Genomic DNA, 25,185 nt, shown 5'->3' with positions numbered 1-25,185 from the left:
TTAACACAGGAGGAAGACATGGTGCACCTCATTCCAACCATATGTGTTATCATCAATGATATGGGTGTAATAGTACAGAAATGAATGAGGTACATGTACTACACTAGGGTTCTTTCTGTCTACTGTTCTTATTTGCAAATGATGCTCTCATTCGAATGCACGGAGCGTCTCCCGTGAGTAGCGACTCTGCACCGCCGGCGATACGACATCCCGAAGCAAGCGTTTCTGTAAGAACAGGCATCCCCATTATTTGACAGATTGATGCATTTAAATTATGAATTTAGGACTTTGGCTCTTCCCTTGAGAGTACATTTGGTGAGAGATACTATCCTAACATCCAAGTGCTCCTTTTCGCCTTCATATGTGTCTGGAGCCCACGAGGCCTCCACTTCTCCAGTAGCCCCCTGAGTGGGGACATTTATGGTGCCCTCCTCCCCTCTCACCACAGTCTTGAGGAAGACCCCCCTTTGTAAGGATCACAAGAACCTACATCCTTTTCTTGGGGTCGAAACGTCGACATTCTGTAGCTTGCCAGTATAATCGACAGTTACTATGTCACTGTGGTTTTTTCCTTCATGTCTACATGGTTGTATAATATATGGACAATTGAAATGTGAAGTTGATGGCAAAATGATGCGCCATTATTTTATGTATATTATGAAAAGTGATTTGCACAGTATTCTTGCTTCACACATCCCTGTTACCTTCACTCCAATCACCGAATTTTCCTCTTAACTCTTTCTCCCCACTTCTTCTGGGCACCGGTATTAGTATTGTATAAAACGTTTTTGTAATTGTATTTTCTGATGCACAGTGTGATTAAATAACACTGTCTAATTATACAACGTTCTCCTTAAGTTTGTTGATTTTCATTTATTTTATTGGTACTGTTGAATGTAATTTTATTGGGACCGCTTATTACTGAACTGTTCTAAACCGAAGTCCCAGTGACTGTTTTGGGTCTACCCCTTTTGTAAGGATCCATACTCTGGCAGATAGTTTTTTGTAATCTATTACAGGAGACAGATGCCTATTGTCCAAAAGGGAGCCAACCATTAATTTTTCTAACTGCACATTTACCGCTTCCTGACACGAAGGCTTTTATGGTTACAACCAACTGCATCCTGACAGAGTTCTGCAGTTTTAACACAATTGTGTTTCATATTCACAAGTAGGTGGAATGCTTAAGTTGCAATTGTGGGGTTGATTCTACTGCAGCACTATAAACATTTATCATCCATTGTGGTGGCAGATAGAAGCCAAAAGCTCTAGAGAGTGCTTTGTGCAGCAGTGATTTATGGGGACATCGTAGTGTAACAGCATTCATTCCAATTAGCACCTGGAGTAGAATGTGCAGAGCTGGCCAGCGAATCTGAATGCTCCGCTTGTGGGTTACAGCTAGGCCTGGGCGGTGAACTCCGCTGCGTTCCTGTATTGCAGCGGAGTACTTTCCCCGCTCAGGTAGAATTTCTACCTGAGCGGCAGGAAGACCAGTGTGAATGGCAGTTCGCACTGCACTCCACCACTTGCGGAACTCCGCTGAGTTTTTTGTCACTTTGCGGTGTTCCGCATAGCAAAACTACACCCAGGCCTGGTTACAGCTATTCTTATTGACAGGCAAAGGGAGCATTTGTGGTTGACAGCTCTTAATGTCCCTCTGGTGTTCCGTTTAGCCCTGCACTGGTGGTCCTAGGCTTTTATGCACAGCGCTGCAACCCTTGCATGGCTTAAAGCAAGCCCCCTCAACCATGGAGAAAAGTAATCAAGCATTTTTCTCTGCTTCTGTGGCTTATCAGCCTTCTTTGCAGCAAAGAAAGGGGTGGTGCCGGCACCTCAAAGCAGAGAAAGGCGAGAAGCTTTTCTTTCCATGGCAGCACTTGAGGGGCGGTGCAGAAAAGGATTAAAAAAAATAAAAATTCTCTTGTTATTTACACTTCCCTCATTATGGGCACTCACCTGCAGAACGGGCCCATAATTGCACTGCAGGTATTTATTAGTCTAATTTCCTCAAAATGACACATAATTAGCATCCTGTTTGGAATGCTGAAAGTAAATAATTAAAATAAGACTCTTGATGCACAGGTGCAATTATTTTATGAATTCAAAATTGAAACAGTTGGGGGCGTGGCTTGGACGCCGAGGGAAGATGGCGGATCTCCGTTAGCTCCGCTTGGACGCGGTGCTTCGTAGCTGTGTGGAAGGCTTCCCAGCGAGCTGCGGGTGCTGTCTCCAGAAGAATTCACCAGCGGAACATGGCGTGATTCAGAATCGCCCTTCGTCGGTTGTTTCTATCACTCCTATCCCTCGGAGACGTGGAGGTTTGATTTCCTGAGGTAATGCCCGACGGCGGCCATTTTATATCGAGGCGCCTGTATCCCACTCCTGAAGCGCCGCGCACGCATTTCCTGGATCATGCTTTGATGCCTTACTGCTTCATTTTTCTCCGAGAGGGAGTCTGTTCCAAGTTCAACAGTTTCCATTAGCCCCTGGCCATGCTTGTTCTATACCGTTTTTCTCTCAGGAGAAGATCTCATAATTTTGTCTTTTCTTCAGAAGAGCCGTGATTAACCCCTATTTCCTGAGCAACAGGTTGGATGCAATACAGCTTCGTATATCTTTTTCTCTTCTGTTTTTTGTCTTAAGGTGATGCTGTAACGGCTTTACGAGTATTTTTGCCAAACTTTACAGCGTATGAGAGAACTCCGTATACTTTTTCCCGCCAAGAAAGCGTCTAGTCGAACTGCCAAGATGTCTAATGACTCCCATCCTCCGAGTAAACCATCTTCTTCTGGCGCAAAGCCTAAAAGGCTGAAGAATGACCCGCCCTCGCCTATTCTTTCGTCGCAAAGCCCAGTTCTAGATAATATACTAGAGGAAGTGCGTGGTCTTCAGCCATTTATGGCCGCCACAAACGAAAAATTGCAACAAATAGAGGACCGATGGATTGTCATGGAAGGTAGGGTGACTGAGTTAGAACAGCGTGTCAGTGACGTTCAAGATGTCGCCACAAAAATACCGTTATTGGAACAACAGATTCACAAATTACAGCTCCACACTGAGGACTTGGAGAATCGTAATCGAAGGAATAACCTCCGTCTTTTTGGCCTGCCAGAGAATATTGAGGGTCCTGATATGTTGCTTTTCCTTCGAAAATTCCTTCATGACCTTTTGGGCCTTCAGTCATCTACGCCTTTGAATATACAGAGAGCTCACCGCCTAGGTCGCCTTCAACCGAATTCCACTAAACCTCGTGGCATTATCATGCTTTTTCTGGAGTTCACTGAACTTATGACTGTACTCAAAGCAGCTAAACTTAAGCGTCACCTATCGTGGTCTGGTCACAATATCTTTATCTCGCAAGATGTCTCCAATGCGACCAATGCCCGTCGCAAAGAATTCCTTGCATTGCGTCCACAAATGAGACACTTGAACGTCCAGTATGGCATACTTCACCCCTCCATCTGCAAGATCACCCACGACGGCCAGACAAGATCCTTTGATGACCCGGGAAAGCTGAAACTGTTTCTCAATAACATCTCCTCTCGCAATATGGACACAAATCATTGAGCTCTTAACAGCTTTTAACAGCTTTTTCCTGGTTATCTTAGATACCTCTTTTACATAGTTTTCTATATGCTTTATTGCTTATTGCTTATTGTATGTTTGTTAATCACGTTTCTTCTTCTTTGTTATTGGTTATTCCTGTTCAAACTCTCTTTTCTCTCCCTCATCTTTTTGCTCCTTTCTTATAACTACCTAGGTTATGTCCTGCTTCCAACTTTATCCTTGTGATTTACACCGCTGTCTTCTCTCCGGTCTCATCACGCTCCAACTTTACTTTTCTATTGTTGTCTTTCAGGTCTGGACTCTTTTCCTTGACCTGTTTTCCTTCTCTACTTTCCTATGCTTTTTACGTCTGCTCACCTTCTTTTCTTCTCCTGCTCTTTCTCGCACTTTCTTCTTTCAGTCTTCCTCCGGTTGGTGCGTCACTCTCTTCCTTTTTCGAGATTTTCCATGTTTTCTCTTTGCTCTTTTCCCTTCATTTTCTCATGATTATGGTGCTTGTGGACCTCTCTTCATTTATTACATTGTCAAAGGCTTGTTGATTCTTCTTAGTAATGTGATTTTTTGTTTTGTTGTTCCCGTTTGTAACCCTTATGCGCATTTTGTCTTCCAGTGTCGTTTTGTCTCTGAAGTTTTCCCTCACCATGTGTATCACATTCCCTTGAACCTCGCGTATGTGTAATTTTGTTACGTGGAACGTACGTGGTCTTGGAAATCCTGTTAAAAGACAAAAGGTAATTTCTCATTTATCTAAACTCAATTCCCAAATTTCCTTTCTTCAAGAAACTCATTGTAATGATGTTGAGTCGCTGAAATTAAAAAGGCAATGGGTAGGCCAAGTTGTTTTTTCCCCTGCTGTTGACAAGAAGGGGGGGGTTGCCATATTGTTTCACAAATCTTTATCTGTGCAAATTATTTCCTCTCAAAATGATGACGCAGGTCGATGGGTAATGGCCAAGATTGTTGTTTACAATAAAACGTTAATCTTGTTAAACATTTATGGCCCTGTGAAACCGGATCCAAAATTCTGGAATGATATTAAAATTCTCCTTTCCACTGCTGATTGTCCCAATATTATTGTAGCAGGCGACTTCAATCAATGGTTGGATCCTTTCTCGGATCGCTTATCAAAGTACAAATTTCAGCCGGATAAGACCCATAAATCCTTTCAATCGGCCATTGCCTCTCGCCCACTGTATGATGTTTGGAAAACCTGTAACCCCGATTTGTTGGAATATACGTTCTTTTCTAATGTTCACCAAACCCGATCCAGAATAGATTATATCTTGGCTAGCAAATCCCTTCTTCCATGTATCCAAAAATCTGAAATTGGCTCTATCTTTATCTCAGACCATGCCCCTGTCTATGCTGTTTTTGACCTTTCACTCACCTCCACCAAATATAATCGCTGGAAGTTTAACACTCACCTACTTTCTGATACAGCTTATCTTAAAGAAGCCACTTCCTTCATTAATGAATTTTTCACCTTTAACAACCCATTAGACACTTCCACTTCTAATAACTGGGATGCTTTTAAGGCGGCGCTCCGTGCTTTTACTATTTCCTTTGTGTCCCGGAAGAAAAAGGCCAATGTGAAAAAGTATAAGGACCAATTACAACAGTTGAAAAAATTAGAGCATGACTACTTTTCCTCCAAAAATGCTGACTCACTTAGGAATTTAATTACAGCCAAAACCAACCTTAACAAAATTGCTACTGTTGATGCCTGCAATGTTTTACTTAGAATTAAGTCTAAATTTCACGGAGGGCAAAATAAAGCAGGTAAAATGCTAGCGAACTATTTAAAAATTCGCTCTGAACGTAAGACTATTGGTCCTATCATGGATGAATCCACCAATAATCTGGTGTCCTCTGATGAAGAAATTGCAGCGGTCTTTCATGACTATTATCGATCTCTTTATTCAGACGATACATTCCCCTCCTCTCATAATCTTGATAAGTTTTTTTCTGGACTCCCTACTCCCCCATCTCTGAGTGCTGAGTTTTCCGCTTTAGAGGCGGATATTACCCTTCAAGAGATTCTTACTGCCCTACAAGCTTTAAAGAAATCAAAAGCCCCCGGCCCGGACGGATTACCGGTGGAGTTTTATTGCGCTTTCAAATCTTTGTTTGCCCCTAAATTATTGCAGCTGTTCAATTCCTTCATTGCTGATGCGAAAGCATCTGGCTCCTTTATGGATGCCTTGATCGTCATTATCCCTAAGCCTGATAAGGACCACTCTTTTTGTAAAAATTTTCGCCCAATCTCCCTAATTAATTACGACTGCAAGATCTTCGCTAAGATTATTGCTTCTCGACTTGATTCTGTCATTCCCCTTCTGATCAAGACGGACCAGGTGGGCTTTGTCAAAGGTAGATTGGCTTCCGATAATGCTAGAATGTTCATGAATATCCTGTCCCATGGTAAAAATTATAAAGATCCCCTGGCTGCTTTGTCTCTGGATGCGGAAAAAGCATTTGATCGTATAAATTGGCAGTTTATGTTTCATACATTACAATGGTTTGGTTTTGGCCCTAATTTTATTTCTTTTATCAAATTGTTATACTCATGTCCGAGGGCTAGTATTTTTGTTAATAACCAATTCTCTCAATTTTTTCCCCTATCTAGAGGCACCAGGCAAGGTTGTCCTCTCTCCCCATTACTTTTTATCCTGTGTTTGGAACCCTTCCTTGAGCGTATTCGAACCAATCCCAAAATTAAAGGTTTCGCCTCTGCTTCTGTTGAAACTAAAATATCTGCCTACGCGGACGATATATTGGTATACATGTCCAATCCCAGTGAATCCCTTCCCCCCTTTTTAGAAGAAGTCCGCCTTTACTCTTCCATTTCTGGGTACAAACTCAACCTATCCAAAACGGAGGTCCTTCCTTTAAATTCCATTTGTTATCAATTCATGTTTGCGGATACTGCCTTTGCATGGTGTCCTTCCAAAATTAAATACCTTGGCATTTGGTTTGCCTCCAATATTGCGGACACTATTAAATCCACTTTTAACGCACTAATGAATAAATTGAAATCCCTTCTCCTCGTGTGGTCCCCCTTATTTTTATCATGGTGGGGTAGACTTGACACTATTAAGATGATGGTCTCTCCTCATATCCTTTACACGGTATCTATGCTCCCAGTCAAAATCCCTAACAGGTTTTTTTCCCAATTAAACTCTTTATGTCTTAAATTTTTGTGGAACAATAAACGCTCCCGCATTGCCTTAAACAAACTTATTCGCCCCAAGGAAGAGGGGGGAGTGCGCTTCCCTAATTTTAAAATATACCACTCTGCTTTTTTGATTAAACAATCTTTCTCATTGGCCTTCGACTTTGGGGATACGCCTATACCTCGTTGGATTATCTTTGAGCGGTCGCTCCTAAAAGAGTTTCAGTTTCAGCATGTCACATTTATGTCTAACTGTACCTTTTTGTCCAAAAGCCCTGTATTAAAATATTCCCGTGAATTGCTGTGCAATACATTTCTTAAGGACCTATCTCCCATCCAATGTTTTTTAATTTCTACCCTATGGTATAACAAATTTCTCAAATACAAAGGTAGATCTTTCTATTACAAATACTGGAAGGAAAAGGAGATCTTTTTTGTCCATCAGTTTTTGAATGGGTTTTCTATCATCCCCTTCCAAGAATTACAAACACGATATCAGCTACCTGACTCCTTTCACAAGGAATATATTATTATCTCTAATGCTATACAAACCCAATTAGCTACCTACTCTCTCCCATCAACCTCACCTTTTTTAACACCCTCTTCACCATTGTATCCTCTATTTCCGGCGCATAAACTTAAAGCTGCCACTGTTTACAAGTTATTGTTATCTAATGCCAATGTTCGTTCTAAAACCACCATTGAAAGTGCATGGGAAATGGACCTATCCACCTCTCTTCCTATTGAATGTTGGGACAAATTATGGTCGAAATTATTTAAAGTTTCGGCTGCAGCCAGGATAACCCAATCTCTGTTTTTTCTGTATCATAGAGCCATTATTACTCCTGTTACTATTTGTAAGTTTTCCCCCACATCTTCTCCCCTTTGCTGGTCCTGCTCTACCGAAACTGGTACATTAGTCCATCAGTTATATGAATGTGCATCTGTTCTATCTTTTTGGAATTCAATTTGGAATGTTTGCATGTCAGTTTTCAACTTTAATGTAACCTTATCTTTTGTAAATATCGTTTTAGGTTCTTTAGCTCCTGATATGGAAACTGTTTTACCTAGTTCTAGGTTATTTGATCTTTTTATTGCATTAGCTTTTAAAGTGATCTTGTCTGCATGGAAAGATAATTCTAAACTGTCGTCAATTACTTGGTGGAATTTTATTTGTGACGAACATAGGATTGCTTCCGTTTCCTCCTCTTCTGTCTCCCAAAAAATCAAAGCTGGCTCCCTTTTACTACTTATCTCTCCTCGCACCCTCCCTTGTGATAACTCATTTTCTTTTTATTCTCTTCTCTCTTTGGCTTTCTCTCTTATCTTTCCCTCTCACCTCTTTGGTCTTTCCTCTTCTCTTCCCTCCTCCCCCTCCTATCCCATTCACCAGTGCCTTATTCCTCAATTTATCCTATTATTGATTCTTTTTTCTTTTTGTCGACCTAGTCATTGTAAACCAATGTCGTTTATATAATATCTCTTTATGGCGCTATATTGTAATAATTGTTTTATTGTATCATCTGCTTTTTCTTTTTCTTTCATTCTGAAAATTCAATAAAAACTTCTTAAACAAAAAAAAAAAAAAAATAATTGAAACAGTCTACCTTCAGGCACAAAACACCTTTTAAGAACTTCCAAGATGATACTGAGGTGCTAAAATGTGTGTCTGAGGTGCAACTACAACTTTGTGAAAACATTTGCGCAGAGCATTACTCTTACCCCCAAGCTCTGTTAATGTTTTCATATTTTATAAGATGAATTCAATGGATAACAGTTAATAAGTAAAGACTAGTAAAATGTAAGACAGATGCCCAAGTAAAAGGAGTTCCACTGTTCACCCATTCTGCTGTGTTGCAATGTAATGCTTCTTATTTGCTGCAAAAGAGATATTACCTCCAGTATTTTTTTCTTTGGACCTTCGTTTACTTTTCCAGCCAAGCAGCAGTGCGCCAGAGCATTCTGGATGATATGCTTGTTAGACTTCGCGCTGGGTTCCTTGTAGAGCTTTGGTCCTGTGCGGGGCAAAGAAAGTAAATAAGCAAATGAGTAAATTGTAGACATATTTGACCAACAACCAATGCTTCTGCTACACGTGCAGTATAGTAAATAAATACATTGAAATAGTAATGAAAAAGGACTTTCTATAACACATGAAAGCTGCCGCAATGAAAAAACACACAACCAAACCTGCACCAATATATCTGATCATTCCCAGCTCCTGATCACACAGCGCTGGGATGCTTCCGGGTAGCCATGCGCTATACAAAAAACCATTCTATTCTATTCTGATGCCATATTTTGAGCTTAACTGGAATAGTACTGAGCATAGGGCGATTGAGTGGGATGCCATGAAGGTGGTACTGAGGGGATTATGCATGGCAACCACGGTTGGTATATGCTGTACACTAGAGGGAGACTTAAAGCGCCAGGAGACTGGGGTACATATCAGCAAGGGGCCGCGATAGAATTATCGCCGCTTTAGCGTCCGTTTTCGGGTGAAAAGCGGCGATAATTCTATCCCACTATTAGCAAAGACACGCCAACTCGTGTTCTCACGCCTCAGCGCGTTTTCCCTTAACGCCCAGCTGTGCATCTCTAATGAGATGCAAAGTGGGCGTTCCTCACCAGAATAACTTGAGAAATGTCGCTAACCGACATTTCTCCTATTATCAAATTGTCTGCCCTGCCCTATCAACAAGCTATCACCTGTGTTTGTGCGATTATCGCTGGATTTCCAGCGATAATCGAACATTTTGCAGCTAGCGCTTGGATTTTTATCGCATTGGAGATAAGCGTTGCTGATAGCACGCTATCTCTGCTATAAAATCCAGCGATAGCCGGCGATAATTATCCTCGCGTTAAGCGGGCTTGGTGATAATTATCGCCGGCTGTTGCTGATATGCCCCTGAATTGGAAAGACTGGAGAGACTTCCTTCCGATGACCCGCCCATACTAAGCGTTTGGGAAAGACAGCATCATAAGCTGAGTGAATTATGGGATCAGATGGAGAGGAATATCTGTCATACTTGACGAAGACGCTGGTATATGGGGGAGGGACAAATCGGGTCGCCTACTGGCACATTTGATTCGGTGGGAGATGGCTATTCACCCGGTTACGGCGCTTAGAGATAGGGGGGAAAATACAGTATTTACCCAGAAGGTGATCAATGATGTCTTCATGACACATTTTAGTGCAGTTTACAACGCGACCTCCTGCGAGGATGGTTTTGCACCATTTCAGGGGTACTTGGAAAAACTGCCGCTGCCACGTCTCTCTCAGGAGGACCGGGACACGATTGGGGCCCGCTCTCATGGCAAGAATTGTTGACGGCCATTGGTGCGCTGCAAAAAAATGTCAAATCGCCAGGGCGGGATGAGTACCTGGCAGAATTATATGATACATTTGCTGGGACACTGGTGGACTGCCTCCTATCAGTGTACAATGAGGCACTGGATAGGGGGGTGCTCCCGGATTCCATGAAAGAAGCATTGATAGTTCTAATACCGTAGCAGGTTAAGGACCCCCCTAGAGGGAAGTTCATATCAGCCTCTTTCCATGCTGAATGTGGATCTGAAGATCCTAAACCTTGCTCTGGCAGCTATGTTGCTTCCTCATCTTCCACCCTTAGTCCACACAGACCAATTGGGCTTTATATCACACCGAAATACACTGCCAAACCTTTACCGCCTGACAAGTGTAATGCATGCGCCGGTACTAGAGGAGGGCCAATACGCTCTGACCTTTTTTAACATAGAGCAAGCTTTTGACTCTGTGAGGTGGGACTATATCTGGCAGGTCCTGGATAGGGTGGGGCTAGGCCACAATTATAATTGGTGGACGAAGCTATTGTATGGGTTCCCGTGGGCGAGAGTACGAACAGGCAGATATGTTTTTGCTGAAATCCTGCTGCAGAGGGGCAGGGATGTCCTCTGTCCCTATTAATATTCGCATTGGCGATGAAGCCTCTGGCATGTCGCCTTTAATATGGGGTATACGTGTTGGCAGCTTGTATCATTATAGGTAGATGAAGCTATTATATACTTTTGCAGATACAACACGTCTGGGCCAATATTACTCAATGTAATGTGTCAATTCTAGGAATTCTCGGGACTCCGAGTCAATAGAGAAAAGTCGTCCCTCTTTCCCCTGGGGCAACTACGGCTCTTATCACTTTCCCAGTTGCCGGAATTTGGGATACCATGGCACGTAGATAGTGCTAAATATCTGGGTATTGACACAACCCACGGAGAATAATGGGCGTATGACTTAAACCTGGGTAGGATGATCACGAACCTGTGACCTTCTATAGCATTTTTTCAGAGCATGCTGAAATGGTCCCTGGTGGGGAAAACATCACTCATATAAAGACAGTGGTGATAGCCCAATGTTTGTATGTGCTGCAGGGCGCTATGTATGAGATACCGAAGGTGTTTCAGGAGCTTGACCGCCTGCTGGTGGAGCTCATTTGGGCTGGTAGACGCAGCTGATTAGGCCTTAGAACCCTTCAGAGTAAATGGGACAAAGGTGGAATGGAGGTCCCCGACCTAGAACTTTACTACTTAGCGGTGCATTTACATCATGCTACCCATTGGTTAGATGGGGAGAATAACTGGGAAAGAGCTTTACTAGATGGTACACATGATGGTTACCAGCTACGGGGGTGGCTGATGCCCTGTGGACTCATGCCTGATGTACTTCTGCATCTGTTCCATCAGATGGGCCGGTTGTGGGAGAGAGCGGTGCGGTGGGTAATAGGCAGAGCGCCATATGCACTGATACTGGATATGTGGATGGTGCGCCCGTTTGAACAGATGTCCAGAGCGATGGAAGTAGACCGGTGGCAGGAGGGATGTTACCCTGGCCGATGCGATGGAAATGTTTGGTCTGGGAAACTGTCAATTTCTCCAATACGCCAAAATAGCAGCCACAGCCCAACAGCTTTAGTCTACAGTTCCCTGAGCCTATGCAGACTTTGGTAATACTCCATTCTATGGCGGGAGGACGTACGTTTATTACACATCTACAGCGTGCTCTGCGCTGATAGGCATTTGACACCGCTCCGGGTAGAGCCAATCTGGTAACGCAATAAAGGAGAGTTCATCCTTTTTTTGAGTAGACCCAGGTGTAGTGAGACAAGTTAATTATCAGATGCAGATTTCCTCCTCACCCATTCCTTTCCCAGGAACTGACTGAAGCCCTGCTGATTGCCCTTGAGTGTGGGTAGGCCTTTAAACCCTATGCTGGGAAGCAGAAGCATTAACTTGGCCCGGAGGAAGGGGTGGGGGGGCACAAAGGCCTGGAATCTGAATATTAACTAAGCCAAAGAAATATGAGAAATCCTGACAGTTATTCTGTCCTTGGCGGTATGCTTATCTTCCCACCAACACTTTCACTTACTGCTATCCCTGCCATCACTACCTGATTCTAATAAATTACCCATATATTTTTAAGGATATCTCATAATCGTCCAGTTCTGATGGTACCCTATATATAGCAGCCAGGATTGAAAGGTTGTTGACACTACAAGTACAAACAATTCCATAAAGCCTGTTTGTGAAACAGGTTGAGGCACATGAGGCCTATGGACTGAGGATTCAGGGTAGTTAGTTGTCTGTAACACATGTTTTTGTTATTGTTGTTAACTGTATTTACTGTTGCTTGGTCGATCTGTTCACTTCGGACATGATGTATTGTATGGGTAGGTTTGATATGTGATACTTGAGAAACTACTATAGACTTTATATAACGGAGTGATGATTTCTTTACAAATTGTTTGCATTAACTGAGATCAGTAATTGTTGCCGATTATTCATAAATAATGATTAATGATGCCAACGAGAACCACTGTTACTCTGAAGTATTGTATACCTGGGTTCCCATGGGAGTAAGAGTCTCTTCAGCAAAAGACTATGTGCTGATAAAGGGCTGTGCACGGTGGTAGTTTCACATGTGTAGCCCATATATGGGCTCACACGACTGTGCTCTCGTGTTCACATGTAAGCAGCCCAAAGCCTCTTACCTAAGCTGAGAAACCATGGCCTTACCTGACCCAGATCTCTTGGCTGGGGGTGAATATTTTGATTTGTTCAGCATTCCGTCCATCAATTGTGTGTCTCTTGCTTTCTCGCCCTAAGTGCGCCAGGTATGCCCAGACGTGGGTCCCGGGCTCACTGTGCCACTAGAATCAAGTTATCCTGGCTGATGAGGGCTGAAAGTCCGAAACCGGTCCTAGGATGCTTGTTTCCGGACCAGGGAGGACCTGGCTTGGCAGTTCGGCCTGGACTGTTCCCATGAGGCACAGGGTCAAGGCTGATTTGCATATGGCCAGGTCTAAACTGGGGTGGCATGGTGACAAAAGAATGATGGATTTAACCCAGATCGCTAGACTGGGGGTGAATGTTTTGATTTGTTCAGCACTCCGTTCATCAATTGTGTGTCTTTTGGTATCTGAAAAGGCAGACACTGGCAGTCAGCACCCTCAGTCCAATTACTATGAATTTAATAGGAGTGAGACCTACATAGTAAGACTATCTCACAGTAAAAGTACCCAAAAAAAAACGGTTAGTCTAAAGCGAAAAATCCTGGTCTCATTCATTTGGTACGGGTCTCCACAACTTTTACATGAGTACTATCTTTCTTGAGAGATGAGTTTTAGCCCAGGATTCTGAGACGGCCTTGGGTCCTCGTGGTGCTAAAGATTTGCCATATTGCTCCCACGTGGATTAAATGAGAGGCAACAATTTTTCCCTTGTTTTGGGTCCAACTAGTTTTTCAGGTGGATGACAATAGGGATTCAAGTCATTTTGACATGTCTAACTCTTGCATGCTTTATGCCAATTCACTTAGGGAACTGGTTACTTGATGCAGGCCTTTTCCCTGATCCAAGAGTTACTTATGGAAGTATGAGTACCAATGCTAGGTCACCAATCTAAAAACCTCAAACTTGAATCCCAGGTCATGATAACATTTTTTGTTTTTTTTTACTACCATTTAGGTCAGGGTTGACAAAGGTAAGGCCAAAAGGGCTGCATACATCTGTTCCCAACTTTCAGGATGACCAGCATCTATGTAAATGAGTTCCACTTAGATTAAATGTATGTCAATTTATCTTATGTGAATAACCACAACATCTGGCTTGCTCTCTGGCCCTCCCACATCTGAGCTGAATATGCTTGCTTTACACAGTTGAGGGAGAGTTCTCCGACTCAAGCCTTTTCTCATGGCTTGGCTGTTCGGGCTGGACTGTTGCCATGAGGCACAGGGTCAAGACTGATTTGCATATAGCTGTGTCTGAACTGGGGTGGCGAAGTGAGCTAAAGAACGATGATGGATTCAACCCAGATCTGTGACTGGGGGTGAGTGTCTGAAAGGTTTCAGCGCTCCGTCCATCATCTTCTTGTGTTTGCTTTTCTCTAGGGTTGCCTACACAAAGTAGTAGACAGTGTCTTGTTCGCTGTGGTGGGGTCTCCACTATAATGCCCATTATTTTGCATCATTGTCTAGTAGAACCATATTGGCACCTACAGTGCATGTGTATTTGTGGAAGTTGCAAGCAGAAAATATGATAACCAGATTCAAGTTGCTATCTTCGTACATCGTTTTTTCAAGTTAATGTGAATTTGTATGCATAAGATAATACAGCCAGTCACTTTGTAGCCCCAGGTGAAGATTGACCTAAATGCAGAGATCAAACACACCCAAGCGAGAAACTCTCATGACATCATAGTTCCATACTGTTAAAGGAAACCAACACACACGGGCACAGCACACAAACACACACATGACAATGCAGGATATATCAGCCTGTCTCGCCATAAACAGCCCAAGAAAGCAGATGTTACTGATGCTTATAACTTCTTTCAAATTTCTTTGAGTTGTTTTCATGAATTTCTTCACAACTTTGTCAGTGTGAGGGGGATAAATCAAATTGTAAGGCACTTCGTCTTTAACTTGAGAGATGGATCCCATGCTCTGTTTGCTAAGTGCTGCTCAGGTGAAGACAAACTGTACAATGGTGGGGAACAAAGCATTGATAATTCATGGTGCTGCTGTTTTTGGAATCCCAAAAGCATATTACATAAGCCATAAGCCTCAATATGTATTTGCATGCTGTCTAGAAGGCTCCTTGTATTCCACCTAGGACCTGGCCACTCTCAAGGTTAGCCTGTTTCCATGTCTTCCTATGGAAAGGCCCGGTTATAAGGAAAACATTACATATCTGTAACCATTGTTTTACCATTTGAGGGTATTCTAGAATCACATGCTGCATATTATTTTACCATGGGGCAGGAAGGCATTTAAAATGTATTTTGTAGTAGACCAAATATCTAGTTTATGTGTGCTTAATTTGTAATAAAAAATAAGTGCCAGGGTCCTCCTTGGGACGTCACTGCAGCTTCTACCACCCATTGCCCCTGCTAGTGTTGCCAATGACAGTACCAACACAACTACTACCCATCGCACTCCTACCCGTGTGACAGCTCAGACTATTCCAGGCCACACAAAGCTTTCAGAATTGTGTTTGCAGCAGGTATTATTGATTTTTAATGTGCATTGAATGATTAAACACTGTTGTAGTGCTCATCTCAAAATTAGACAGATAGTGCCACCATGTGGTGGACTGTCATTATGCAGGTTTTAAAAATTAAGGGCCAGATGTACTAACAATGGCGATATCTATTTCCAAATTTCTGCAAATCACAATAAGGAAATCGCTATTTCTAATGTATCAAACTTTTATTTTTAAAAATGCAATTCCTAGTAGGTATCAAATCGATCTACAGGTCGCAGCTTATGGCCCCTTAAGAATGATAGTCATTGCAGGGATGGTAGCAATCCACTGCTGATGATGTCACATATTACATCATTCATGACATGGTCAGTGACATCACTGATGACATCACTGATGACATCTCAAATGACATCACTGATGACATCATCCAGTAGATGTAATATGTGACGTCATCAGCAGTGGATTGCGGGCGCGCGAGTTATAGTTAGAAGAACTAACTATAATGGAGGAGTTTCAATGGTTTTGTACGAGTGAAATGTCCAGCTAACTATAACACCCCTGAAACCTATGGTTTTTTCAGTGAATTTCTAAGGTTTTTTAAATGCTAATTCCTAATTAGAACATGTCTGAAACCTATGGTTTTTTCAGTGAATATATATATACTGAATTGAAATCTGTTTTTATTTATTAACAGAATCACGGACTGGATATGACTTAACATTTGGGCACTTGCCCGAGATTTCTTTGCAAATGGACAGTGTGACCGACACCATGATTAATTGATAAGTTGATTCATAGTATAACGCGATTGATATTTTAAATTGTGTGTTATCCAGAGAGTATATCAGGAAACAGCAATTATTAGTGGGAATTATATTTAAGGTGACATAGTGTCAATTTAGTCATGTGAAACTAAGAATAATTCTTCCCAATGAATCATTTCCTACATTATGTACAGAGCTTTCAACATATACAATATGGAACTTTTAAATATTATATATGTGAACCTATTAGTGATTTTAATTAATGGAGTAAGGAAAAAAGTCGGTCTAACAAATAGTAATGATGGTGTTTCATTTGCGTAGTCTGTTCACTATATCTATTTGACAAATAATCATGTGACCTTCACTGTGTGTTTAAAAGTGGTGTTTTTTATCGACTTCCCAGTGCGAAAAAGGCAAGTGTGCCGAAACGCGTCAAGCTAAAAAAAAAAATAAAGCTGGATGGTGAAGCTCACCCAAGTGTCAGAGTCTGATTTCGGTAGTGAAATTGGAGGTGGTTTGAATATATATATATTTATATATATATATGTGTATATATATATATATATGTGTGTATATATATATATATATATATATATATATATATATTATCTACTGGCGGTTGCCAGTAGATAGTTATAGTTAGGACCGAGTTCCCATAGGAAATCTGAAAATTCTATTTTGAATAACTTTGGCGCCGGTTGACGAATCCTCGCGAAATTTTCAAAACTAATGGGGCGCTCCGCTCAGCTCCTACCCTGAAAGTCTCGGGGTGATTCGTCAAGCGGGGGCTGAGAAAAAAGGGGGGTCCCAAAACACGTTTTCCCCATGAATTTTCCCATAGGACCTTTAGTCGAAGGTACAGCCCGAACGGCTGAACAGAATTACTTGAAATTTGGCAAAGAGGTAGTCCTCAGGTCAGGGATGTGCCTTTTGCATATATGGTGTCAATCTGTTCAGTAGTTCCTGAGAAAATTGCAGTTAAAAGTACATAAATATCTATATGCGCGCACCGAATATATATATATATTAACAGTGTGCACCAGGGGACTATGGCAACAATATACGTGACATTGATGCTTTGCAAATAACGCTATTGAGCACTAATGAATTTAGCACCATCTCACGTCACAACACCATTATTGTGATGCATTCTGGGGCTGGTATGAACTTGAGAAACAGCCATGTGACCACTAGGATTGAATACTTACACTCACCTGTGAACAAGGCGATTAGCTGAAACATGTTAGGTATAAATGAGTGATTTCATTGCTGCCACGCTTTTGACGAAATAAAGTCAGCTTGAATGGAAGTCGGAATTGGGCTCTGCTTGTTCTGGTGAAACCCATGTTTACAGGATTCTCCGCTCCTGCTACAAGAGCCCGCCCTGCAAGGTTGGGGGCCCCCGGCAAAACGGAGTATATTTGAAACATATATATATATATATATATATTTTCTTTTTTTTTAATGTAGTCCATTTTGTTTAAAGGAAAACAGGCTGAGTTTCCAAAGACGAAAAAATGAAACATTTAAAATTCATTTTGTAAGAGTGGCAGTGGTTCTTGGGATCAATTATTGCTCTTAAAAAATATATTTTTTAACATTTTAAAAAGCGAATTTTTACCACAGTTGTATGTTTTGTGACAGTTATGCAGTCACAAAACATTAATAAATACTACTGCACATCTGTATTTGGAAGGTGTGCCCTAAACACACCTCTTCCAAATACTGATTTGCAAACCTAAAATGCGATTCTGTAGAATCACAGTTTGTACATACCAAGAAGCATTTTGCAGTCGCTACAGGCCTGATTCTCCTGCTATACATCGATTGGAAAGCTGTTTCCAAATTAGGTAGCAAGACTTGAAATGTAAATAGCAGAAAACAATTGTTTTAACTTTGCCTAGCTCACTGTGGCCTCTTGCTGTGCCTAAGAATCCACAGCGGTAACACACGTATGTGGAAAACCATGTACTGTGTTTCATAAGTCGAATTGGGATACATTACAATAAAAGAATAAGAAGCTATTTTTTTCCTAGCGGAGTGTGCTCTTGCATTGACAGGTAATATCTTGTTAGCTAATGACTGACAGCAAAAAACAGTGTTAACAATCAACTAAGCAATTGTTTTCTTTGTAACTGGCCTCCCAACATCTTTGGAGCATGCAAAAACATATACCAATCTTCAATTTGTTTGCATCTTTGGTTTAGTCTTCTCAATGTAATACGCAAGTGCTAATCTGGCACGCAAAGTATGAAAAGCTTTTTCTGCAGCCAGATTTGGGAACAAAGGGAAATGTAATTCTTTGATTAGGCGGAAAAGGTAAATAATCTTGGGTATTAATCTTGATGAGTAAGCAGCACATATTAGTTTCTGCTTCAGTTCCATTACCCATTTTGGGGAGTTGGCAAGGGATCCTAAATCCTTTAATTCCGAGGTTCTTAACTTTTTGTCTTCATTGGACGCCTGGTGAATTTGTATAGGAGAACGAGGACCCCATCTAAGCAATTTCTATGATTTGAATCTCAAAATAATGCACAGAAATACAAAAACAGGTGTATATCTAAGAAATACACAAATTATAAAATATTTTATTTAGTTCACAAACAAAAACATATGCAAAAAGTTTAATTTTAATTTTAAAGGTATGGTTGGACCTTTTCAAAATGTAGTTTTATTTCTATATGAAGAATCAATATGCTGGACACTAGCATATAGCTTTGTCTTTTTTGCTTTAAATGCATGATTTGTCTGCATATACCACTGCTTCAATTGAGGCCATCATTCATCCATACTAGATTACTTTTGTTTACTTGGCTTCTCCCACAAAGATAAGGATACCAATTTAATTTTTTTACTCTAATTTCAAATTCATTCACATTGGCAGTGTTTTATAATATTCAATGTTTAATTCTGCTTTTGTATGTATATATCCCTTATGAATCTTCAGTGGGGACCTGTGTAACAAATGTCCAAAGCGGGTTCCTGTAAGAATTGTTAGTCTTTGGCTAAAGTAAGAATCCGCTGGTCCATGGAGGATGTGATTGTGGGTTTTGAGCAGGGCCACAAATGACATTTCTCATTATGTGGCAGGAAAGTAAAAAGAAGGTGTGTACACATGGATATTGTTCCTCCAGTTTCAGATTTACAGATCAGTAGGCAAACACTTACTCAGAGCACCAAATAGTTCTTTCTCACATACATTTTAGACAATAGCGTGGTCAACGTTGTCATAATAAGCCCACATCTGTGGCTCCAATGGCAGTTGGTACTGGGGATCCTGGCTCAATTAAAGCAATGTACATCCTCCTCTAATGGAAGTGGAGAAAGTACTCTGGGCACCAAACTGATTAGTGTACATTCTACAGACCCTCTTTTTCTTCTAGGAGTCTCTTAATTGCAAAGCTTCATCCAATGTCCCCTCATATGATGTGGATGATGGAGAAATAGTTCTGAAGGTCTAAGGACCATTTATGCATTGTTAGCTGACTGAGGAACAGGGTCAACAAACTTTTTCTGAGTTCTAAATTATTCTTTGAATTAATTACACTCCATTGCATATTCAGAGTGGAGAATAGCTCTTTTGCAAGGTGAATTGCTGTATTGTATGCCTAATGGTATATACTCAACTTCTTTCTTGGTAGCTTCCGAAGAATATTTCTGCCATGTGCTTTGGCATTTCCTCAACTTGATTTTACTGGTTTTTAATAGGATGTTTTAGCAAACTGCAATTTAAGCAGGACAATATTGCTTGCTACGAATTGAAGACCATTACTATACTCTTGCACAATCTCTTTAGGGTCTTTCAATCTGGATGTGACTAGCAAGCTAGACTGTATGCAAAGGGCAATTTTTCGTCTTGTAAGGAAATATTCATGAGTCCGGTTCGTAATTAGGGTTATTTTGTTTATAGTATTAACTTTTGGACGGGTAATTAAAAATGATATGCAATAAATTCGGATCCGAATACTTGCTGCTGCTGCATATTCTTGCAATTTTCACTTATGGAGCTAGATGACTGGTAACTAAATGCTCAAAAGGTTTCTAAAAACGAGTACTACATGGATGACTTTTCAAGCTACGCCTCTATTTTACCACCACCCCTACCCCCATACCATGCAGGCCTGTCATTTCTCATGATGCAATATCTATACAGAACAGTCACAGCTAATGTCAGGCCAGATCCTTCATTCAACCATGTCTCAGTGATAGTGAAAACTTTACCATTCGATTCAGATATTAAATGATGTAGATCAGGGCTAAAGACATTCAATGATTATGCATTTATAAGATCTTATTTGGTTTATAAAGGTTCAGTGTTTCCAGTTAAACCTAAGTCTGACCACATAGGAACGACTGTTCATACAAAAAAGGTATTAATATGAGAACAAAGATAGTTTCTCAAACTTTGGGGCTCATTCAGAGATTGTCTAAAAGAGGAAAAACAGGTGCAAGCACATTTTTGTGTCAGATTTTACATTACTACTTAATGTGAGCAGTTGGCATATGACATTTCCTGGCTTGAGTTTTTACATCACTATAGGACTGCCAAACTCACGGTGGAGTGGCGGTGGTGGTCGGGGACTGACGCACCAGTGGTTTGACAGCTGTATTACAACTAGGACAGTCAGACAGCATTAGGACCCCCACAACCGTCAGGGATTGCAGATCCCTGGCGTGGCTGTCTGAGACCACAATATGCTTGGTGGTGCCTCTGCAGCACCACAAGCCTATTGAGAGTTGACTGTCAGCCACCCTTTTCATGGTGGTGAGACCGCCATGAAAAGGGTGGCAGAGTCAATAAAGTGGACTGTACAGGTCCTCCTGTTGCCTCAGGGCTGTTAGCATGCATTCAAGGGGGCACATGGTATGCCCCCTGTTTGCATGCACCCCCTGTTCCATCACAGCCTGGACTTTACAATCCATGCCGTGCTGGAACATGCTGTTGCTGACCCATGATACTGCCTTTCTAAGGCTCCCCTATGAGCCTTTGAAAAGGCAGCGCCGCGGGCCAGCCGTCGCAGGACCGCCCTTCCGGATTACAAGTTGTAAGGAGGTGAGCGGTCGACTTTGGCGATGTGGGAGAAGGTCGGTGGCGTGCTGCCCGCACAACCAAAGTCATAATCAGGCCCTTAGTGTTAAAAAGAGAACGCAAAGGTGATATGACCCAGGCTTTTAAAAAATGTTCAGTCAAACAATCTGTAAAATTAACCCTACAATGAAAAATTTACAACATGATGTAATGTGCTACCAACTGCTACCCATCTGCAGTTGTACAACACTATGATATCAAAGTCGAACATACTGTTTTTTTTCTTCTCTGGATTCACAAAAGCAGTCTCAACTCCAACTGACCTGTGTACTCAGTAGCAGAAGCTACTGATGAGGTGGTAGAAGCATTTTCCCAATCTTTTTCTCCGTTTCGACTGCCACAGCGACTAGGGGATATGAACCCTTCTACCGACTCAGACCTGCACAGTGCACAAATATCAGATTTGATTATTCGGAAAGAAATCACAGAAAAATACTTTCATGTTGAAAATGTTCATATGTTCAACCATAACATACCATTAATCAGGGATGTTTAATTGTAATCCAGGTTGGCCGGATCAATACCAGGCTTTCAGGATAGTCCCTCTGTAAATTGATTCCATTTACAGTGTTATGGCAAAATAAATATATGTGAGAATCATGAAAAGCTAGTATGGATCCATCCCACAAGGTCTTATGTTGAACACTACTGCTGTAAAACATATAATAGCTGCCTTTGTGGATATCAGCTTAAAAATGTGTCATTTTACACTAAGGATAGACACATTCTTGCCCTCAGGCTTTCTTTAACTAAATTCAAGGCTACCCAATGCTCAGACACTGCTTTTATCTAGATGTGTGTTTCTTAGTAAAGGCAAGACATTTAAATACAACCGGCTGGATTCGGTACTCATGGGCAGAATGCTCGAAATAAAGAATTGAGTAAGGGTGGCACTTAAAACTTATTTAGGATAAACCATTTACAAAGAGTTTTTTTAAGACCTTTTTAAAAACTGCCCAGGGAATCCTAGCCCATGGTTGTTATATTTACAGCACTGCAAAGACAGACAGTTCCATTTGTTTTTAGGTCGAGCCTGGCAGCTCCCACGCGCCGTCTGAAAGACTAAAGTATTTACTAAAAGGAGTCCAACCTGCTGCTTCTCATAGGTTGATTTCTCCGTTGCTCTACTTTACTGCCTTCTAATTGGCTCCTGACCCGATAAGTCACTTCCGTTATCTTGCTATGCAGCACCGCTCAACCAAGGATTAATTTTCCTTGATTAATCGTCATCCGCTGCGATTCAGGTACTTTTTCTTCACCCCGCCTCCCTTTCCTCCTGCCCTCTCTCTGCCCCTTACTGCTTGCTGCAACGGGGGAGATTTGCTTTTTTTAAAAATTACTTTCTCCTGTTGCACGTGGTACATGCTTTCCTGCAAGGGACACGTTTCCATACGAACAACGACGTGGGCGGTTGGGCGCAATATAAACAATGGTGGCAGCAGCTTTTTTTCTTTTCACAGCAGGGGCCCGCTTTTATACAGTACCGCGGGCACGCAACCCCTGATTAGCAACAATGGAAGTCGCAGATTTATTTTCCTACAGCTGGCGCCTGCTTTTATAAAGTGTTGTAGGTATTTATTATTATTTGTTTCTAAACGGCGGCTGCAGTGCTTTTATAAAAGTGGGCGCCGGCTGTGAGGAAAAAAAACTACGGCCGCCACTGTGAGGAAAAAAAAACTACCGCCGCCATTGTTTGTATTGTGCCTGTGCCTCTTTTTTTTTTTACTTGCGGTTCTCCTAACTCGTTGTTTTTTGGTCATGTCACTCCGGCTTCACCTGTAAATTGTGGACCTGGCTGTGTGTTCTTCCGGTGAGTTGCAATAAAGGTTGCGCATTGCTTAAGTGAAAAACTAAAAATAAACCAAAGTTGAGTGAATTTGATTCCAGCAAGGCAGAGCGAGTCAGGGTTTTATGCAGTACGGACTCACGAGGGGTATCGCTAGTTAGCAAGCGGACGCTGAGGGGGTCTTGGGGGGCAGCTGAGCGTAGGGAGGTCTGCCCCCCGGGATGTTTGGGGAATGGGAGCGGCACGGTCCTCTGCTCCACCCCTTTTTGGGCTTGTTGGGCTTGTTTGGCTGTTTTTGGGCTACTTTATAGCCCAAGGGATATTTAGCTCTCCATTTTGGGTTTCCATCCACCATTTTGTAGTATTCCCGGTGGCTGGCGTTAGGCTGTTTCCAGCATTTTTTCAATTGAGGCCCCCCCTCCCTCTTTTTCCTTTCCTTTCATGTCCCGGCTCCCTTTCATTGGTAGTGCTTGTCCGGTAGGTTTAGGGTCCCTTAGAGCGGCATGGCATTTGTCGAGTGTTAGGAAGGCTGGGAACTCCACAGGGAGGAGAGGCTCATCGCTGGGGCGGCTTGCTTGTGACGTAGGAACTCCATAGAAGGCGAGCCTAGGCGCTGCGATGGCTTGCGTGTACCCTTGGCGGTACTTGACCGCAGGTGAGATTTATGTGGGTCCCGTCTCCGGAGAGCGAATCTGGTGGGGTATGTGGTCGCAGGCTCTCATTAAGAGAGTATCTCGGTGTTTTCGGCATCGGGGTATGGGGGAGGTGGGATAATTTTCCGTTCGGGGGTAGAAGGGGTGCAGCCTGAGTTTGGCTTCGCAAGGCACGTCTCTAGCCGAAATTTTGTGTGGAGGCTAAAAATTTTAAAAAAATAAATAAATTCTTTTGGGGTGGGTTATGCGGCCATCATCCTTTCAGTTTTTAGGCAGGGGGTTTTTAGAAGGGTTGGTAAATACCAATGCCTCATTCAAGTTGTGGTCTTAGGACCAGGGCGGGATTTGGGGGCAGCTGTGCGTGGTCCTCGGCAGCTGCCTCGGCCAGGGCTGGAACATGCAACAGAGGGGGGGCTGGGCCCTCCTTGGAGCCAAATGGGCGTTTACACACTTGAGTCTTCCCTTCCCCCCCTTTTCCTTTGACGTCAAACCTTGGTAGGCTACAGCAAGCGGAGGCGGGGACTTTTCAGATGGGGGGGCTGAGGGTTCTCTGCCCACCCCCCTTTTTTCTTTAACTTCTGGGCTGACAGGGCTGCGACCACAGTGTAGATTCGGCATGTCACGCTTAGCTTATTATTCGGAGCATTACTTTATATCCTGTAAAGGGGTCAGCTCATTATTTTTCCTCAGAGTGGAGTGGCTTTTCTTCCCCCGCTTCTGGAGGGTTAGTGGGGTGGGTGCAGGCCCCGGTTACATTGGGATGGCAGTTAGGATATAGGCGGGGCCAGCATAGCGGGCAATATATTTGCGGCGGGATCATTTCTGCGGTTTTCCCCGACACGGGAGGGCACTGTACGGCCCCAATACCCCGTGGTGAAGAGAAGGCTGGGCCCAGTACGGGCACGCTGGACCGTCGGGGGACCACAAGCTCACTGCCACATGTAGGCCCCGTGCGGCTTCGGCGGTGCACCAGGTCAAGGGGGACAGTACTCCCTCTGGCGAGAATTGACAGGAGCGTCATGGACCACAAGATCACTGCCCCATGTAGGCCCCGTGCGGCTTCGGCGGTGCACCTGGACTGCAAGATCACTGCCACATGTAGGCCCCGTACGGCTTCGGCAGTGCACCTGGACTACAAGATCACTGCCACATGTAGGCCCCGTACGGCTTCGGCGGTGCACCGGGCCAATGGGACAGTACTCCCCCTGGCGGAAATTTACACAGAAAGCGCTTGTAGGTTATGGTATGGCTGGAAAGTTATGGTACGGTTTAAAGGTAGGCGCTATGGTATTATGGATAATGGTGGAACGCTTTTGGAAGGAGCTATGGCACAATTGGTAAGTGGTGAGCTGTTTTGGGTCACAGGTTTGAAAGACAGGTTTCCGGTTCCTGTCGATGCTGTCAAAGTATGAGGAGGATGTGCAGTTGCGCACAAGGTGTAGGCGGGAAATGCCGCCGCGCTTAGGGCCAGACACATGGACATATCCCGATCTGGGCTATGAGGGATTATTTAGTGAAGCTATTTTGCAGGAGGCACTGGGGGAGGGGAGGGGATCTCCCCATTTTGTTCTTGACATTTTCCAGGATCACGCATTCGGGCAAGAGGGCAGAAAGGTCAGTGTATCAGGACAGCGGTGG

At 42.7% G+C, this 25,185-nt stretch overlaps 1 protein-coding gene across 5 annotated transcripts in view; it reads right to left on the bottom strand.

The window, feature by feature from the left end:
- The window catches only part of CAMSAP2 (calmodulin regulated spectrin associated protein family member 2), a 523,611-nt gene that overhangs the window by 10,733 nt on the left and 487,693 nt on the right, over positions 1 to 25,185 (bottom strand). For all 5 annotated transcript variants that reach the window (XM_085601471.1, XM_085601473.1, XM_085601474.1 and 2 more), the window contains 2 exons: positions 21,372 to 21,487; positions 8,636 to 8,754 (listed from right to left, as the gene is read on the bottom strand). In XM_085601471.1, the coding sequence (XP_085457597.1) occupies positions 8,636 to 8,754; positions 21,372 to 21,487 (235 nt within the window). The remainder of the gene's footprint in view (positions 1 to 8,635; positions 8,755 to 21,371; positions 21,488 to 25,185) is intronic.

This window comes from Triturus cristatus, chromosome 4_2 (genome assembly GCF_964204655.1).
Source record: "Triturus cristatus chromosome 4_2, aTriCri1.1, whole genome shotgun sequence".
In the NCBI taxonomy this organism is placed as follows: domain Eukaryota; kingdom Metazoa; phylum Chordata; class Amphibia; order Caudata; family Salamandridae; genus Triturus; species Triturus cristatus.
The sequence above is the reverse complement of the archived record's forward strand: the minus strand, read 5'-3'. Positions and strand labels throughout refer to the sequence as shown.